The sequence below is a fragment of the Misgurnus anguillicaudatus genome, chromosome 10, assembly GCF_027580225.2.
Source record: "Misgurnus anguillicaudatus chromosome 10, ASM2758022v2, whole genome shotgun sequence".
Lineage (NCBI taxonomy): Eukaryota > Metazoa > Chordata > Actinopteri > Cypriniformes > Cobitidae > Misgurnus > Misgurnus anguillicaudatus.
Window position 1 is genome coordinate 13,652,513 of NC_073346.2, and position 20,138 is coordinate 13,672,650.

A 20,138-nucleotide genomic window follows, 5' to 3' on the forward strand; every position below is an offset into this window, starting at 1 on the left:
AGCGAGCAAGAGAGAGAGAGAGAGAGAGAGAGAGAGAGAGAGAGAGAGAGAGGCAAGACAGGGGGAGGATGGTTGCGTCACAGCTTAGCTGACGAACACTTGGACCACTGAACGGTTTATTATTTTTGGCTGAAAACTAGCTACCAACCTAACGAACACCTAGATCTGAAATTCCAACTCTTTAATGTGGGCCAAAATGTTGACTGGGCAGCAGCTCACTAGGTTTTTAGACATCCTAAAACTTCAGCCACAACAGAAAGAGCGTAGATGAATGGACATTTTAACGTTTAACATAATTTACTTAAAACATATACTATAAATAGTGTGATGAAAACCACAAAGGTAGTTAGAGTTTACATTGTTACTTGTAAAATCACGATTAGTAAAAGTGTAAGCTACTCTATCTGCACAAGTAATGACGTCACACGGAGCGTTTTGTGAAGGCACCTGTTAAAGGAACAGTATGTAGGATTGTGGCCAAAACTGGTATTGCAATTACAAAACGTGTGGCTAAAACTGGTACTGCAATCACCCTAATGGTGGCCAATACACAAAATGACAACATAAACATCAGTTGAGGGCTGCAACTCCACTTTTTAAATGACAAGATCCTGGCCAGACCACTGTTGTCAGTGATATAAGTATTTGAAATGAAAATGATTTCTTAATGTCTAGTGACATATCAGGGCCATTTTATGATTCATTGATCTACATTTCCTACATACAGTTCCTTTAAGTTTTGGACAGTCATGTCGTCATGTCTAATTATCTAAACATTTCTAAACATTTCTGGTTTATATAAGGTTTGAGCAGCTCTGAGCATCACAGTATTGGTGTTTTGTCCGAAATGGATACATTTTTGAGTGATTAATTATTTGACTCATAATATTCAAAAGTACATATAAATGTGATATAAAACATTAAATAAAAAATAAATTAAAATATGACCCTGTCTTTGATGTCCAAGCTGAAGTCTCGTGATGAGATTAGGAGCATCAGAGTTTGATTTCACATTGTTGTAAAGATATCAAAAGTTATATAAATTACAAAATGTTCTTTAAATTATGTAGGATGGGTTTATGTAGAAAATAATAAATGTTAACGATTTACTTTTTATACCCAACTTTTGTGGATTTTGAAAACAACACAGACAAGTGAGTGATGCAAAACACTGAAACCTCCCAGTGGTCTCATACTATTTTTACAGTATTTACAATAACTGTAGCTGTATTTTTGTTATCATGGTTCATTCATGGAGCAATGCAACCCCCTTGATCTTCTTGTTGATCTTTTTTCTTAATCGGAGTAGAACTGATTTGCATGCTCATAATTAATTTTTATGACATATATTTTTAAGTATACATAATAAATATGTAAATACAATTTAATTTGCCAATGCTTGAGTTAAGGAATAAATGGATTGGGGTTTGTCTCCCCCATCTGTTCTAACATGACATAACCATACAATACTCAAATGTCAATTTTTTACAACAACTATAATGCGTGGGTACAAATAACAGAGAAAATTGCCCTTAGTAACACACATTACTAATAATATTTTTACTAAACATCATGGAAGAAGATCTTTCTAATATCCTAATGATTTTTGGCATACTTTTTTTTTACCCAGTATTGTTGGCTATTGCTACAAATACTGTTTTTGTGGTCCAGGGTTACAAATCATTATTAACTTTTCATTTATCCAGCATGTTTCATGCAAATGGATTGAAAAAAATTAACCCTTTAACTGGCGCAGCCCTTTTTGAGTGGGGAGTGGTAAAAAGGTGATGTGCACCTTCAAATTAATATAACTCTGGCATTTTTTGGTCTAGAAGCCTAATTTTGGTTTTAATTTTGGTAATTTTTTGTTTTAAAGAAGACACTTCAACGTTTTTTAGGGAAGTGTCTGGAGGTGAAAATATTCATTTTTTTTAAAGCAGTTTACATTTATTTGTAATAAATAAAAATGCAATATAGTATTATTTTTAATACATAAAATTGTCAAAAAACTGAAGTTTGTGCTGGTTTGCTGTGAGGTTTGCTGCATACTTGTGTCACAAATGAATAAATTACAGTTACTGCATTATTGTTACTGCTAAAAGGTTTTGAAATATGAAAACTACATTCTTAGACCTTTCCAACAATATATAGTTTGTCGTGATAGATTAACATTTACATAGAAAATATTGAAATAAACCTAAGTGTCCCGCTCACGGGACAGCGCCAATTAACGGGTTAAACAACAATGACAAGGTAAAAATCCATTTTCTATAACCATCGAATGTAGTATTGAATTCCAGTCCACAAAGAATTGATGTTTTATGTACATGTTTTATTAAAGTCATATATTGACAATGATCTGTCGCTTTAGTATCAACAAGGATAAAGAACAAATGGATGACAATTTTGCTCTTTGAAAGATGCCACACATGGCCAATAAAAGGTACATACTTCATCATATCATAATATTCACAACAATAAATACAGAAATTACCACAGAACATACCCGAAGACAATGTCAGATAGCAATCTGTCTACATGACATCATGCATTACCTAATATGTTAGATAAATTTTAACAGTAGATGACCCGGTTGAGTGCCACGTAATACTGAGAAATGCAGTAACTGAGAAAGACAAAGAAATAAAAACGCATAAAAAAGCAACGGTCGAAATATCATCTTATCCCTGGTTTAATGTCTGTCGCTTTTAATGTGCTAATTTGGTTTTTCCTCCAAACAGGGGGAATCTGTGAACAGAAAAAATATATAAATTTAACACCATTTACCACCAAAAACATGGATTAAAGAATCACTTATATAGTGTAAGAGATGCTGTGAAGTATTGCAATATAAAAACACTGTAAGCTCCACATACTGGAGGTGGAGAGCTGGGCTCTAAATGTCGGCCTAGGAAAGAGAGAAGTCTTCTCCAGATAAGTCCACTGCCAAGAAACATTAACCCCGTCACCAACCAAAACACACGTGGGTCCTGCAAACACAAACACAAATTATTATCTCTGATGATGTGTTGGGTATGACACTACAGTAGATGTAATGATGGACCAACCTCTTCGAAAGAAGACTCCAAATTCATGCCAAAGGCCACACCCATCAGGCCAAATAAAGAGAGGGAGAACGTTCCCATAGTGAGCTGGAGATTCAGTCTCATCATGACGTTTCGATGGCTAAAAGCAGTTTAAAATAAAAGTAAATGAGGGCAAATGAAAAAACTAATTACATAGTTTTCTAGTGCACGACTTGGGATGTGACAGATAGCATGCAGTCCATATTAAAATGAAAATGAAACAGTAGTGTGGTAGTGTGCACTTGAAGGATGCATCAATACAACAATTAACTCCAATTAAAAGGACAAGGTTACATCTAGTACCTGTCCAGATTAATAAAGATGACACTTTCAGAGTCATCAATGAGTCCCTTCAGCTCCCGTGCTTTGTTGCCGAGCTCCTCGGCCTGCATGTAGTAATTCTCCAGTAGCAGCTCCATCTCTTCTGCATGATCTATACCCAGACTGCTCTCCTCACTGGCTCCATTTAAACATGCACATAAATAAGACCAAAAACGGATAACACCAAAGATCAGATATATACAATGACAACAACAATATATGTGTACATTTAAACAATAAGATTACATTCTGAAACATGATGGGTGTGCCCATAGTCAAAACATGAACAAAGCAAGTTTCACCTACAACACTCGTGGGTCAGTCCACTTGGTTAGACAGAGTTCATCTATCAGTTCATCCTCATCCAGGATCTTGAGCAGACTTTCCTTAAACACCTTAATGTCCGTCTCTAGCTCTGACAGGCTGCAAGGGACATTTTGGAGATTATATAGAGCTTCAAATACCATCGACTAGGAGTGGGCAATAAAACGGTAGGTATGTCAAACCGGCAGAAATGTGTCAACCGGTACCGGATTTTGTCTCTATCGAGGTTACGGGCTATGTGTGTGTGGTTTCAAGAAATGAACATTTGCACACGTTTTAAGCACCATAGTTTTAAAACAGGTGTGCGCTGTTTCTGAGTGAGAGGAGCGCGCAAGCCGGGTTCAGGCTAGAGGGGATACGGCTACCACCAAATCTCATGAGATGTTGGGTTTAGAGTTAGGTTTGTGGGTAGGATTAGAATGAACAAAGTGGTTCTGGCAAGATATGATACAGCTACGGCCTTAATCCCGTGAAATGTTGGGTTTAGGGATAGGTTTGGGGATAGGATTAGAATAAAAACAGTCCTCATCCAGCGAGTGTTTGGCCGTAGGTGTATCCCTTCTAGCCAAAACCTTGTTATGTCAGAAAGGGATAATACAGTCCCTTAATCTGCACTATCCAATCACGGCGCTGCCATTTAGTGCAGAGATCAGCTCATTTGCATTTTAATGGACACATCCAAATATGGCACATTTTTGCTCACACCTACAAAGTGGCAATTTACACATGTTGTAATAAATTATAATAGTTACGTTGGTTTAGGGTTATATTCACTAGATGCCCTTGATTCTCATTATTCAGTCATTCAAGTTTGGAATATGGGAGTAAATAAATGATGACAAAACATTTTGGGTGAACTATTCCTTAAATGCACTAACCTTTTGCTATTAATCAAGAGCATATGCAGTTTGCTGCGGTCAGCAGAAAGGAGCTTCGGGTCAACCAATGACTCCAGGCAATCCAGAATTTGTGGCTGAACTTCATTCAGCCGAGCCTGCAGTACATTTACCTGTGCCAAAACACATGCTTACCCATATAAACATGCCACAACACATGATTACACATATACCACAAGAAAAAATAATTAGGACAAACACCAAAACAACATGGACAAATAGCAGATAATATGTTATAATAAAGGTGAGAATTAAATACATTTATATTTATTCATAAACAACATATTTATTACTAGGGGTGTGGCACAAGACGAGACACGAGCCAGGGTTCACGAGACCAGACGAGATTTTTAAACTTTTTAAGAAATCCTCAATGCTAAAATGTATGAATGGAAAACAGAAATCACATAATTTTGAAATGTTTAAAGAGACACTCCACTTCCTTTGAAAATATGCTCATTTTCCAGCTCCCCTAGAGTGAAACATTTGATTTTTACAGTTTGGTTGGCGGTACCACTTTTAGCATAGCTTAGCATAATACATTGAATCCGATTAGACCATTAGATTCACGCTTAAAAATAATCAAACAGTTTGGATTCCAAAGTGGTAAAAATCAAATGTTTAACTCTAGAGGAGCTGGAAAATGAGCATATTTTAAAAAAGTGGAGTGTCCCTTTAAATAATCTAGGACTGTCCCTAACAATTATTTGGGGGTAATTTGATATTTTTTGGTAATAAAAATAGACCTAAGTAAGTTATACATATAATAAATATGTATCAAAACTAAGTATACACAAGTTTTTTTTTAATCAAAAACATTAATGTGTAATAAAAACCAGCATTATGTATTATAACAAATGCCTGCAGAGGGCACCAGGGGACTCGCGATTGATGTTTTTACTTTTTTATTTCGATTGAGAAAACATTTACTTTTGGCCAAACAACATTTAAATACATTTAAATCTTTAATATGTGTACAACTCTTTATAATAGAAATGATATCAATGTAATTCTTGAGCATAAATATGCAGAAATTAAATCATGTAAACTCAGAGTGGGGTTTGAACTGCTGAGACGGCTTCACGTGAAGGATCAACAGACAATCACAACGCATCTCAAACTTTATACAAGTTCCCAAACGAACATTATTGGAAACCCAAACAAAAAAGCAAATGCATTAAAAGAGAGAATATAATGCATGGCATGCACTATAAAAGGTTTTGCCACAAACTTTTTATGCTGATATAACGAGACAAAATTTCACCTCGGCAGGGCCGTGCACAGGGGGGTGGCCCGGTGGCTAGAGCAACTGCCCTTCTGCCCTAATCGGCTGAGGTGCCCCTCTCACAAACCCCAGTCAAAGTGTTCTGTTACCGCTCGTCTAAAGATCCACTGTTTCTAGTAATCCACTTCGTGATTTCCCGCCCGCTCCGCAGCATCTCTCACATTCTGTGTCCACTCTTTGAAGAGCGAAGACGACAGTTTGTTGTATTAACAGGTAGATTCATTACATTACCTCAGTTGTTGAGCTGCTCAATTAGTAATTTGGTAGTTTGAAGCCGAGAGAGGTCGTGTTCTATATTTATTTTTGCTTGCTTGTGTTCATTACTTAATTTTCTCGATATCTTTTAGCTGCTGTTTTCTCGTGATCTCGACATAACAAAAGTTGTATTCTTGTGATGTGATTAAAGCATACGTGTACTCAATAGAACATAATTTTTAGACAGCAAAAGCATATTTAGCAAATTAGCAAGGATGAACAAATGAGATTTTACTTCAGGGATTCGCTCAAGATGAAACAGATTTGCCAATAATTGACCATTTGATAGTGCGGTGAATTTAGGGACCGTCTTTAAAGTAACTCCATATACGTTTCTACTTTAAACAGCATTAAAATGGAATAACTTAAAGTCAACAAACAGTCACAAAATCAACTGTAAAGTGTTCGTGGTTGTCAACTATAATGCACACCTTTTTAGATGTTTTATATTTATTCAAATAAACTGTTAAATACTATTGAAGATAGAAACGTGTACAGTGCACTTTAGAGACGGTTCCCAAATTCACGAACATCAAACTTTATTTATTTATTAAGTCTATCGACAATTAGTTACGCGTGGTAACGGCGAAGACTCCATATGCATCAGCAGTCCACTTCAAAATAAATGAAATATTATGGACAGGAAATTACATTATGGCATTTGGATTATTATGTCTGAGCGAGAAAACAACTTTTGTTATCTCAAGATCATGAGAAAACAAGCAGCAAAAATAAAAATATGGATGACCTCTCTCGGCTTTCCTATGTTTTTGTATTTCTGTGGATGATTTGCTCTCTGTCTTCTTAAAGTGCTAAAAACTTAGCAAACATTTTTAGAATTACAGTGATTGTCTAATGAGTAATGTACCCAATGAGATCTAATATAAATAACACCAAATTTGCTGTTGTTGGCACACTTTGTCGACAAAAAAATAAAAAAACAATGTTTTTTAAATAAAAAAGACAGAGTTGGAAGGGAGGCTGCAAAAGCTGTTCAAAATTGCAAACATGGATTCAAAGCTTCAGCATGTAAATCATATAGAATATTAAGAAGTTTTGTCACACTCTAAATCTTGTTATAAAGTCTATTTTCCATTATAATCACTTATATTATTTGATACTAATCTATAACACATCATATTGTTAAAACCATATAAATTGTGCCCCCCTTGCCCCCTTTTTGGTTTGGGCCACTGCCCCTCAAAATGTCTGTGCACGGCCCTGCACCTCGGGACACCTTTCACCATTTCGTCAGCATCCCTATTTATTACTCTCACCCTTTTTTCCTCACCCTGTGTTGCAGAATGGCTTCCAAAGCTCTGAATTCAAAGGGCAAAGAGTAAGTGGCCAAATTTCCATCTCCTGCCAACTGTGGTCCAAGTTCTAACACCAGCCACTTCTCCAGACCCAGTCCACGAAAATCCAGCACCAGCAAAGAGTCAGGAGTAACCACTGCCTTGAGAGACTTCACAGAAAAGAAAAATTGAATTTACGAATATTTATGTCAGAAAATCATGTCATTTAAGGTTCAAGGCCTAATATAAGTAACTTTTTTTGTTGAATTTGTTGAATATTTCAGGAAGATTGTGAAGTGATTTCCTTTTGAAACAGTAAGTTGCATTGCATTGCATTGCATTGCATTAGCAGGTGTGAATCTTATTGTATAGCATTGTGCGGCCATACCTCCATACGCATGATGATGGCATTGTTTCGTGCAGTAATGCTTGTTATATGCTGGAACCGAAGATCTCTCGCATGCAAACCAAGCTCCTGATACAACTCAGTCTTCTTCTTTTCTAGAGTACAGAATGGCACACTCTTGACAGCCCTGCTAGACACACTTATAATACCAGCAAGCGCTATGAGTAGGCATGAACTGCATCCAACTCACCAATTGAGGTCACGGTCCCATCTGGCTCAAACTTCATCTGTTGAATAGAAATGTTTACTAACAAGTTAGTAAATGACCTTGTACCGACATAGTCACGGTGTGTACTAAAACCGAATTGATGCAATGCATAGGGGTGTACTATATGTACAGTAAATGTTTGTCTTACCACTACAAATACAGGTGCAACACTAGACAGGGCTGCCTGGGATGCATCTGTAACTCTTTGGCGACAGGAGAGATCTAGAGACAGAAACAAATGTGTCATCCCAGTCATTTAACACCGGTGTTATAAAACAACAGATGCGTAAGATGAGCACGTACGTTGTATGTGAGCTTTCAGCTGCAGTGTGCTGTGTTGTGACCGGGCACGTGTTGATATAAGAGGGTGTCTGAAAGCTGATCTCGTGCACATCGCAGATCTCCGTGTCCAGCACTTCGCGGACACTTTCCTGAGAGACTCTCGACACACAAACCTCAAACACGACTCCATGATTTAAAACTCGTAGTTAAAAGTCCATATCTCCTCCCGGACACCTCGATGAGGTTACCGTATGAGAACAAACTCCATCAACACTGGTCTCAAACTGTGTTGAGATGACTTTGGTCTTACTTAAACCGCATGAAAACCTGATAATTCTACTATTTTGTAGTTACTGTTAAATTTAAGTTTATGAAACAGCTCCGAAAGTTTCGTCCGGGTTCGGAGAGTTCCTGCTATCCTGCTAACTTACTGTAACAAGACATTGGTAGTGTATGAAAATATACGTTTAGTATATGTTTTTCATTAAAGAGCCGTACACGTTGCTGACTTTCATCCCTATGAATCGGCGAATGTTTTCGGAAGCAGGTGATGACGTGAGCGTCCAGCACGCGCTATGCTGTTCTTTCCGCTGGTTGGCATGCGCTCGCGTGACGTCACCGGACTGTCGTTAAAGGCGCAGCGCACGTATTTGGCTAGAGGGATACAGCACGGCCAAATCTCGCGAGATGTCGGTTCTAGGATGAAAACAGCGCTCAACCGGCGAGATTTTGGTCGTAGCTGTATCCCTTCTAGCTACAAGCCGGTGTAAAATTGTGTTGCCTTCAAAGTTTAACAGAATAAAAAAATAAACAATACATTTTTAGCATAATAAGTACTAGATTTACACTAGATTTACTAATCAACATACTTCATACGTCTTTATACGTTTATAATATCATTTCGTTATCAGTAAACTTTTTTTTATTTAGATTTTTATTTGTAGTTTGCAGCTTTATTGTTTTTACGGTAATGTTTTATTGTTTTTACTTAAATGGTTCACCAAGCTTTTGAACTCAAACCAGAAGCTCAGCCAAACAATGAACCGGCCTAAAATAAAAATGCTGTTTTTGGGACCACTTTAATATCTGTAATTAATAATAGTAACAAAACATCGACCATCAATTTAAAAGCGAAATGCCTCATACAAATGCATACATAATTGTACCATACTATTTTTTAACTGTTCATAAAAGTTATGTGCGTCTATACATAACTTCTGCACTAAATTCACGAGAGCCATACACGTTTCATAAAAGCCACAAGTGCAGATTGTAATAGGGACCACGAGGTGGCGTTTTCCGCCTACATCCCACTCGAATCCTCCCACAGCTATTGAATTTGTGATGCTAAAAATACTCGCAGGTCTTCACATCGGTCTTGGAATGCAGTGGGTGCCAAAAAGATTTGTAAATGAACATTTTTGATCCAGTTTTAATGCTCTAAATGTCACACTGACGCTTTTACAGCGCCTGGAATGAAAGCAGCGCATTATTTATCCCTCCGCCGAAGATTAATGAATGAATGAACGAAGATGCAAGTGATGCTGTGCAGCCGGTGATATTCCTAAAAGCTTTTGTTACAACGATCTGGCGTTAAGATGTTTCCGTCGTGCTATTCAAAGCCCAAGAATGGGTCTCAGTTTAAGATGTCTTACACCAAAGTGATTTTTGGTGTGCTGGTGGTATACGTTCTCCATACATGCTGGGCCATATACGGCTTCATTCAAACCAAACCCTGTGACAGCTCCAAAGGAGACAGCTGCGTTTCATCTTATCTCACCCTTAAACCTCGACTGCAGCTGAGCCACACTCCTATATAGCTATATAACTGTAAGATATATGAGATGGAATGATTGTTATGAATGTATGTAATGTGAGAATGTCTTATCTGAAATCTAAAGCTGAGCATCTATTACACCCTGGATCCCAGTGATGAGTCTGGACACAACCTCCTGTTCAAAGTTGACAGATTTGACATCAACAACAAGTTTGAAAGGCAAGCTGATCTTATTTGTGGTTTGGATTTGTCATTTGAATGGTCAGTTGTATGAATGATCTGTACAGTGCAGTACTATACTGCATTACAAAGCAAGATATCAAACCATGTGGGGTTTATTTTAAAGTTAGTACAACAATAAGTTTGACTTAGTTTGATATTTTGTTACCCACATTGTTTGTTTGTTGAGACAGCTGTTCAAGTTTAATGATTTGTTTTGTTGTGATTAAAGGAAGGTAAGTGTCACCCTTCCTGAGATAACCCATAAAAATGGGACAGTTCATGCAGTAGTGTTTGTACACAAGAGCGGAGTGTCACCCTGGAAAGACAACAGACACGTGCGGCTTGTGACCCGTCTCATGTCTCAGATGATCCCCCTTCAGTCTGCAACCACCACGAGCACACAGGAGGTACTGTGACTGAGCATTACTGTCTGTACTACTTTACCACTTATCCTTACCTTGTCCAAAACATCTGAATCCATCCAGACTCAAAACTTACCCTTGGTAGGGATGAATTTTAGGTTTTCTCATGGGAATTTGTCAATATTTTGGCTAATTCGTATGAAATCATACCACGTGAATGGTACGTATGATTTTTTAATTTAAAAAATCAATCATAAAACCCCAACATCACAGGGATGAAAGCAAACCGTACAAATGTGGTCGTACGAATTAGCACCTCATAAAATACGTACGAACTGCCATGAGATCGGATTTTTAAGTGTAAACACTCTTAAAGGGGTCATATTATGAGATTTTTTTAAAGATGTAAAATAAGTCTTTGGTGTCCCCAGGGTGCATATGTGAAATTTTAGCTCAAAATACACAGATAATTTATTATATCATGTTAAAATTGCCACTTTGTAGACCAGACCAAAAGCAATTTTTGGGCGTGTCCTTTAAAATGCAAATGAGCTGATGAAATGTAAACACTGATCGCAACAATGGTGTTTTGTTGTAATTGATACTCAGTTTAGTGTTGGGCAATATGCCCCATTTTGAGATTGTCCTATTGTCTGCCTGTAAGATCGGCGATACACGATAGTATCGGGGGGCGGGGCAGTAGTTTACTCATTTAATTAATTCTTCATTTTTTACTCATTATGACAAGTTACTTGACTGGTGGACAAAAAAGAACAAGATCAACACCGTCATGACCGCAACCTTTTTAAAACTAATGCCATTAATCCGAGCGCGTCATTAAATTATGGGGGAAATCATAATCCTGATTTTTTAACATGATTACTTAATGACTGTAAAAACATGTACCTGCGCACACTCGCGTGCGCGCTAATACAAACAATATAATGCATTTTTTTAGTGCTGTTGCAGAAGGCTACACGTGTCAAGCAGTGGTGCTCAGTGCTCTCAGAGGTGCCGCTTTAAACACATCTGATTTAGGTACTAGAAGGAGTCCAAGACGCGCGCATTAAGTGCAGGTGCGTGCAAGAAGAAATCCTCTTTCTACAAGCTCTCCATGTAAAGTGAAGCCCACAAACCCGCATGCAATGTTGATGTTCATGTAAAACTATGATGATAATAATAACAACCATTCGCCAACTATCGTCATGACTATCCATGAAAGCCTGCCATTGGCAATATGTCTGAAGATCGTCGATACACGATACTATCGTCTATTGGCACAACCCTAACTCAGTTGTACTGTCAATTTTTTTTTTCTCTCTCTTTCTCACTGCACTAAATGGCAGTGCCGTGGTTGGATAGTGCAGATTAACTCTTTCGCTGCCAGCGTTTTTAAAAAAAAGTTGCCAGACAGCACCAGCGGTTTTCATGATTTTCACAAAAGTTTAATGCCTTTCAGAAAACGTTCTTCTTTAAATATATAAACATACAATATACCAAATGAAAGAACAGACCCTCTGCTTAAAAAAAAAACATTTCATCCTACCTTCAGTAGTTCTTTTGTAATCAGCTTTTGAATATGGGTAGGTTTCTGCAATTCCATTTTTGTGACGGACTTTTCATAGAGATCCCATTCAGAGCGATCTATAAAACAGACACGGACATGCAGCTGCTTGCCATAGGGCAATACTTCCGGTTTTAAAAAGTTGCGGAAGGGCGCCACCTGGTGAATAATAGCGGTATTGTGGAAAGACGGAAATACTCGTCATTGGCGGGGAAGCGGTTTCTCTGATTGACAAGATATCTCGTCAATGGCGGCGAAAGAGTTAAGGGGCAGATTTATTGTAATTGACCTTGGTACCTATCTCACAAAACAGGCAAAATCTGAACGACCTAATTTTTGCATAGAATGGTTTACCCAAACAAATTTACTGGATTGTTCTTTTTTACGTTTTCTAGGTTGATAGAAGCACTGGGGACCCAATTATAGCACTTAAACATGGAAAAAATCTGATTTTCACGCTATGACCCCTTTAAACATAAAGGTTCTTAAAAGGTTCTTCACAGCGATGCCATAGAAAAAACATTTTTGGTTCCTCAGAGAGAAATTCAAGTAGAAAATCTGTGCCATTTATACTATTTTATAATCTAAAGAAGCTTTTTCCACTACAGAGAAGCTTTTGTGAAACAAAAAGCTTCTTCAGATGTTAAAGGTTCTCCATTGAACCATTTAGCCAAAAATGGTTCTTATATTTCATCATGAAGCACCTTTATTTTTAAGAATATATGCAGTGCTTCTCCTTGTAGTTGCATTTCTGAACTGAGCACTTGCCATCGATTGTCAGTGGCAGTTTTATATGTGAAGTGTTTATGTGTAACTCTAAATAAGAGTGTTTGCAAAATTACTCTATAAATATATAGACATTGTGCATACATTTATTCACATTATGACAAATAAGCTGTGTATCTATATATGTTTGGCATGATTTGTGTACATGATTTTGCTCTAAAAGTATTGTAAGCATTACATGTATTGTTAAGGTTAGCTTATACTGTAACCTACCTAACAGCATAAAAATGCTAATGCTAGATTCTGCACTTCTGTCTGTGAGAATATTTGTGACCCAGGACCTCAAAACCAGTCATAAGGAGCAATTTATTTAAATTTGAGATGTATACAGCTCAATAAATAAGCTTTCCACTGATGTATTGTTTGTTAGGATAGGACCCTATTTACAACTATTTGAAAATCTGGAATCTGAGGATGCAAAAATCAAAATATTGAGAAAATTGCTTTTAAAGTTGTCCTCAGCAACACATATTACTAAGGATAATTTTTTAATATATATATTTACAAAAAATATTGACATTTTTTACCCATATAATGTATTGTTGTAGCTATTGCCACAAATATACCCATGCGACTTAAAGGGACACTCCACTTTTAAAAAAAATGCTTCGGTGTACTAAGACCAATGGAAAATTAAAAGTTGCGATTTGGCCAATATATGGAACTATACTCTCATTCTGGCGTAATAATCAAGGACTTTGCTGTCGTAACATGGCTGCAGGAGGCGCAATGATATTACGCAGCGCATGAAAATAGTCATTTTTCGTTGGTCTTAGTACACGAGGTAACTACAAGACAAGAGTCAAGTTTTAAATAGAAAAAATATCCAAACTCTTTGTTTATTTTTGAGCGCTGTGCTAATGGTCTAATCAGATTCAATAGATTATGCAAAGCTATGCTAAAAGTGTTAGCGCCAGACCCGGAGATCAGCTGAATGGATTCCAAAACGGTAAAAATCAAATGTTTACCTCTAGGGAAGATGGAAAATTAGCATATTTTTAAAAAAGGTGGAGTATCACTTTAAGACTGGTTCTGTAGTCTAGGTTCACATATTGACTAATACTGTATGTACTAGGCCAGTGGTTCTCAAACTGGGGGCCGCGAGATGGTGCCAGGGGGGATCCAGTTTTATGACATTTTATAAAATACATGAATTTATCATGAATTCTGTGTAATTAAACCAAAAAAATATATCAGGCTACTAACCAACAGCACTACTTTGAATAATTTTATATGTTTTGTTTAATTAAAATGTTATATTTTAGAACAATTTTGTCATTAATTTTCTTTGGGGGGAGGCGCGAAGAAATGCCCTGTACACAAGGGGGGCCGCACGCTGAAAAAGTTTGAGAACCACTGTACTAGGCGATATTACAAGTAGGGATGCACGATATATCGGCTGACATATCGTTATCAGCCGATAACTGCTTATTTTTAATATTATCGGTTATCGGTCTGATAGGAAAATTAGGCCGATAAATGAAAGCTGATAAATGATGGATTGTTTTGGTTTGTTGAACCACTTCACTTGCTTATTGCTGGCCATGTGGAGTTTTGATTGGTGCTTTCTGTGACATAGCACGAAGATGACACGTGTTGCGAGCTTAAGAAGAGTATGCTTGTCTAGCGCAAAGATAAGATGTCCGCGGTCTGGGAGTTTTTCATTGTGAAATTAATATGAATATTTTTCGGCCTATATATATATCGGTTATCGGCCCCCAAAAAAGAAAGAGTTATCGGTATCGGCCAAAATTTCCATATCGGTGCATCCCTAATTACAAGCCTACAAATCAGCATATATTGTAGACTGTGATCAAATGTATATTTCTGGTTGTGTATTTTATGTAAAGACACCAAAGAATCGGCGGATTGCTTCATATTGGAGATCATGTCTTACCTTGAACCTAATGAATGAGGACTTTATCTTCAGCAACTCTGGGGTTCCCAGTGACCTACGGCGGTATATGAAAATGTGAGTTTTTAAACCGTTCAAACTACTTCAATAACAAATTTTTATTGAATTACATTTTATTGAATTACATTTTTCCAAGATAAGTACAGCTTTGAGGTCAGACATACAGTATGTATTTTATTACTAGGTTGCGTATTAGGATTTGACTTGCATGAATGACAAGATTGCTTGTCTCTGCTACACAAATCTATTGACTGTGAGGTTTGGGGCAAGTGTAAAAGTTTTGAGAAAAAAAATTATGACCAAATTTGCTACAAATCATGAATATAAAGTTGATATATTATAAGCTAAATCAACTTTATTTTTATAATTTACAGCAACTCCTCACTAGTCAAAAAGTTGAAATGAATTGTTCATTAAACTCAAAAATTTAAGTGAAACAAGTAATTTTTTACAGTGTAGTTTTAAAGTTTACTTTGGTTCTTGTATATAGATAATGTGTCTTATGTCTTGTTTTTATTTTATTATTTCTTCCTCAGAGTTGAAGATGGAAAACGGGAAAAGAAGAAATTGTATCTGCCCCTTTTACTGGTCGATGAATTGAGAAGCCGATTGAAAGACTTGATTGTATGTAAAGCATTTGTGTGATAGTTTAGAGACGCTGTATGAATATGCATATATCTGAATTATTCTCTTATAAAACACAGCAGATCAACCGGACCACAAAAGCAGTGCCACTGACAGTATCATATGACGCCATCACCTTACGCAAATTCAGACTATGGATTCACATACATGCTGTCATATATTCCCTCAAACATTTTGGTGAGTGACCAATTCTTGAATTTTTTCTAAAGTTTAATATTTCATTCAGTTGTAAGCACATGCATGTTTTAAACTTTGCAGGATTTTCCGAGCAGAGCCTTGATGAAATCAAAGCCATGTTTGTGGAGAGCGGTCTGCATGTGTTGGCTTTGTCAGTCCTCCTCCCTGCCTTCCACGTAAAATGCTTTAGACGCTAAGACGTATGTACTTAATCTCTTTAATGTGTGTATGTATCTTATCACAGGTGAATGACTTTATTTTGCAGCTTTCATTTGAAGTCTTTGCCTTTAAGAATGACATAAAGTTCTGGAGAGAAAAGAAGACTTTAGCAGGCATTTCCAGGAGATCAGGTACTGCATAAATACCTGATGTACTGTATGACAACCAGACACCACAAAGAATAGAAAAAACTCAATATCATCTGTTTCTTTCTATGTGTGTCTGCAGTGTTTTGGAGATGTTTTAGCACCATTGTAATTTTCCTCCATCTACTAGAAGAGCAATCTAGCTGGTTAATTCTGCTTCCCACTGGAATAGCAGCTCTGATTGAGGTACTAAAATAGATGAGATGTACTCTATTTAAACTGCTGCCAGTTCCTTTCATATTCAACTTAACCATTTTCGTTCTGTATTATTCGTTCTTGTGACAATCATTTAATATATCTTCAATTTCTAGTTATGGAAGGTGAATAAGGTCATAGCACTTTCACCCCAATTTCATGTAAGTTACTGTGCATTACTTATGACATAGCCTAATAAAAAAGTATGTATTAAATATATACTACATGATTTACTCATCTTACATTTTTATTTAAAGGATAAAAAATTGGATGATTATGAGCGAGCAACAGAAGAGTTTGATTCTAAGGTATGCACAATTGTACATAATACACTCCAGTGTTGGGTCAAAAAGGGACAAACCCGACCGTTGGGTAAAATGAATTTTTTTAATGAAATTTTTATATTTGACCCTACAATGGGTTAAAACAACCAGCATAGGTTAAATTACAACCCAACCGGTTGGGTTTGTGCCTTTTTGACCCAATGTTGGGTGTTTTTGAGTGGTTTTAGGGCATTGTTATTGGATGTACTATAATCCTTGTTTTTGTTTTTAGTAAATGATACCATTTAAACTTTTACCTTGTCATTCTCTTTATTTCTACAGGCTATGAAATTCTTGTCATACCTGATGTATCCGTTGTGTATCAGTGGAGCTATATATTCATACTTATATCTCCAAAACAAAAGGTAAGATTTTAAATTGATAAACTTATAGGGCAAATATTATGGCCGTTTTTATAAGATGTAATTTAAGTCTCAGGAGTGCTCAGAATGTGTCTGTGAAGTTTCAGCTCAAAACACCCCACAGATCAATTATTATTGCATGTTCATAATGTTCCTATTTGGGTAGAAACAAAAACACACAGTTTTTGTGTCTGTACCTTTAAATGCAAATGAGCTACTGCTCCTCACTCCCTTACCAAAAGAGAAAGTGAGCGCTTTTAGTTAAAATAGATCTGATTCCTGTGAATACCGTCTGAGACAAAAGTATCTTGCTTTTGAGATATGGCGGACAGGGTACATCTTGCAGAGGACGGAAACTATCATAATGCATGACTGTCAGTCAGTGGTTGTGGATGGGGCTTCATCAGTGTGATGTCACATTAACAAGAGAATTAAAATTGCATGTCTAATAAAACTGCTTTTGTTTAATTGAGATTTAAAAAGAAGGAGTGTTTTTTCATTGTAGGGTTGTTGTGTTTACACACTATGGATACACATTTATGTTGTCACACCTTGTAAAAGTGGATCTTGCATAATAGATGCCCTTTAATCTTTATTTGATTTGCCTTCTCTTTTGTATATCATTCTCATTTCATATCATTATATAATGCAGTGTCATTTGTTTTGTATACTCAATAGTTGGTATTCCTGGATAACTAATGGCCTTATTAGTGGTAAGAGCTTAAATATATGTGTTGCTAATAATAATAATAATAATAATGTATAGCCTATTTACTGCTCACTTAGCTACTTAGAAAGAAAGTCAATATAATATTTTTTCTTTTAAACATTAAGGTGTTTATGCATTTGGATTTCTGTCGATGGTTCCTCAGCTCTTCATTAACTACAAGGTTTGTCTTTATAGTCTAGACCAGCACCTTACAATGCAGCTCAACTACTTTTGTCTTTATCCTGTATTGTTTTATGTGATTGATCACCTGTGTGTATTTTGCTTCTTTAGTTAAAATCAGTGGGTCACCTGCAGATGTCCACCTTAATGTATAAGGTATGTTAAAGGACTTATTGAATAAGAAATACATTTTCTTGCATCTTTTGAAATAATAGAATTTACAATACTACATACTGCACTGTAATACCGTACTTTCAAATATTGTATTGCATTTTATATACAAAACATGTACTGTAAGTGTGGACAATTGACTGGGAAAACCCAGCTAGTAATTTTTTTTATTGATTTACTGTTTTTTACATAAAAAAACATCTTACATAATGTAAAGAACATTCAGTCAAAGTAAAACCTTGAAATCTTTAATATTGACTAAGTAGGATGTCTTCGTGCATAGGTAATGTTTTTGCGCTCTATATAAAAAGATACCAAAAACATTGCGTAAAACCGTCTCACACACTTATAATAATATCTTTATCAGAGGAAAGTAACAAAGTTTTTTGCTTTTCATCATCAGGGCTTGAACACATTCATCAGTGATGTCTTCAGTGGTATAATAACAACCCCTGGACCACATCAGCTGGCCTGTTTCAGAGATGATGTGGTCTTCCTCATCTACCTCTATCAGCGCAGGTGGGCAACACTTATATGGCACAGACCTTTATCACAGGCTGGTTATGATGTAAGAGCTGGTTGGGTCATCTCTGACTTTGCAAACTATACAATTATTCAATCATGACTCTGTTTCTTCTCAATTGAAAAATGCACACTTGTGGTTAATGAAAGATTTGTAGCCTCCACTAAAACCATCAACCATCCATTTGAATATTCGTGACTCTGCTTGTGAAAACCCAGCTAAAGTCATTCATTTGTGATTTACTCTTTTCTATATTAATTCAAAATCATCCTACATAAAGAACATTCAGTGAAAATATAACCTTGATAGCTTTAATATTGGCCATGTCAAAGATTTAACATTTGTAGATGTTAGAATCATCAATCAGACCATGAGTCTGTATTAGGCAGTGCCACATTTTTTCGAAAGCAGTGTTCATGAACTAAAACTGTTTATTTGACCGTCCTCAGGATTTATCCAATGAGCAAGTCCAGGTCACGTGATTACGGGACGTCACACAGGAAGAAATCAAAAGGAAAGGCACACGAGGACTAAGCGCCTGCAGCATTCTCCGAGAGCGTGTGCTCTTCATGCATGTAACACAAGAGAAATGCTAAGGACACAGAAGAGGGGCGTTACAGTTGCCCAAAGACATTTACTGTATTCTTTCAACAAGCCTGCTTTCTAATGTACAGTTGTAGGACTCAGTATTTTATACAGTACGACTGAAGTAAATAATTTGAGCACGAATGCTTTATATTAAATTGTGTAAATGTATTTCACACTGACTCAGGCCAGCAAACCACTTACAGTAATGGAAGCTCCAAAGGAAATTATACAGCTTCACCCTCCAATGCTATTCAGGAAGAATGAATGAAATGACAATACCAGTAATTTTCTACTTAAAAGACTCAGTGTTCGAAAATATGTGAACCCAGGGAACAACATGTTGGGTAAGTTTGGTCACTAAGACTTGAACCACTAGTCAAATGTACCATCTGCGTTTGCTGTTTTGCATTGATTACACAAATATATATGCAAAGGCTTCTCAAACATACACTGTAAAATCCTTACAACCTTACACAAGTTTGATCAACTTGAAATTACAATTAATTTCAACTTTTTATTGCCTACACTACAAAACGTAAAAGTTGGATCAACTTTAAAAAATGACTTCAATTGAAAACCCCCAAAAAATCTTAGCGAAGTGAAAAATTCAAGTTGAAATGTTTTAAATATTTTACGTGTTACCAATTGAAATAATTTTAATTTTTTTACTTTTTACAGTGTAGTGAGGAGTTGCTATAAATTTTAAAAAATAAAGTTAAAATAACTTTATCATTTATAGCAAATCCTTACTAGTCAAGAAAGTTTAAATTAATTGTAATTCAAGTTGAATAAACTAAAAATGTATGTGGAAGAATTTTTTAACAAGGAATTTTTACAGTGTACACACTCAGTAAAACTGGTAATAAATGGTACTTAACTGTCACCTGCGGCGATACCCTGTCAAAACGTACACCTT

The 20,138-nt window shown here is 36.3% G+C and overlaps 2 protein-coding genes across 3 annotated transcripts; one reads left to right on the forward strand and one right to left on the reverse strand.

Moving 5' to 3' along the window:
• Positions 1–2,311: 2,311 nt before the first annotated feature.
• mrs2 (magnesium transporter MRS2) lies at positions 2,312–8,967 on the reverse strand. The gene is made up of 11 exons (XM_055211796.2): positions 8,380–8,967; positions 8,225–8,298; positions 8,059–8,095; positions 7,851–7,963; positions 7,459–7,632; positions 4,610–4,740; positions 3,714–3,830; positions 3,390–3,542; positions 3,069–3,186; positions 2,877–2,990; positions 2,312–2,748 (listed from the first exon to the last, which is right to left on the reverse strand). Exons 1-11 carry the CDS (start codon positions 8,546–8,548, stop codon positions 2,677–2,679), a joined length of 1,272 nt encoding a protein of 423 aa, XP_055067771.2. The 5' UTR covers positions 8,549–8,967; the 3' UTR covers positions 2,312–2,676.
• A 524-nt stretch (positions 8,968–9,491) lies between these two features.
• LOC129447748 (lipid scramblase CLPTM1L) lies at positions 9,492–19,390 on the forward strand. Of its 2 annotated transcripts, none has more exons than XM_073871905.1 (17): positions 9,492–10,155; positions 10,258–10,354; positions 10,587–10,764; positions 14,920–15,041; positions 15,521–15,608; positions 15,692–15,806; positions 15,888–15,982; positions 16,072–16,156; positions 16,254–16,357; positions 16,483–16,527; positions 16,624–16,674; positions 16,972–17,054; positions 17,730–17,764; positions 17,886–17,941; positions 18,052–18,096; positions 18,515–18,630; positions 19,084–19,390. In XM_073871905.1, exons 1-17 carry the CDS (start codon positions 9,957–9,959, stop codon positions 19,166–19,168), a joined length of 1,599 nt encoding a protein of 532 aa, XP_073728006.1. In that variant the 5' UTR covers positions 9,492–9,956; the 3' UTR covers positions 19,169–19,390. The 2 variants fall into 2 exon arrangements, with proteins under 2 accessions (XP_073728006.1, XP_073728005.1); XM_073871904.1 differs by having other exon boundaries at positions 9,497–10,155; positions 15,689–15,806.
• The last annotated feature ends 748 nt before the right edge of the window (positions 19,391–20,138 follow it).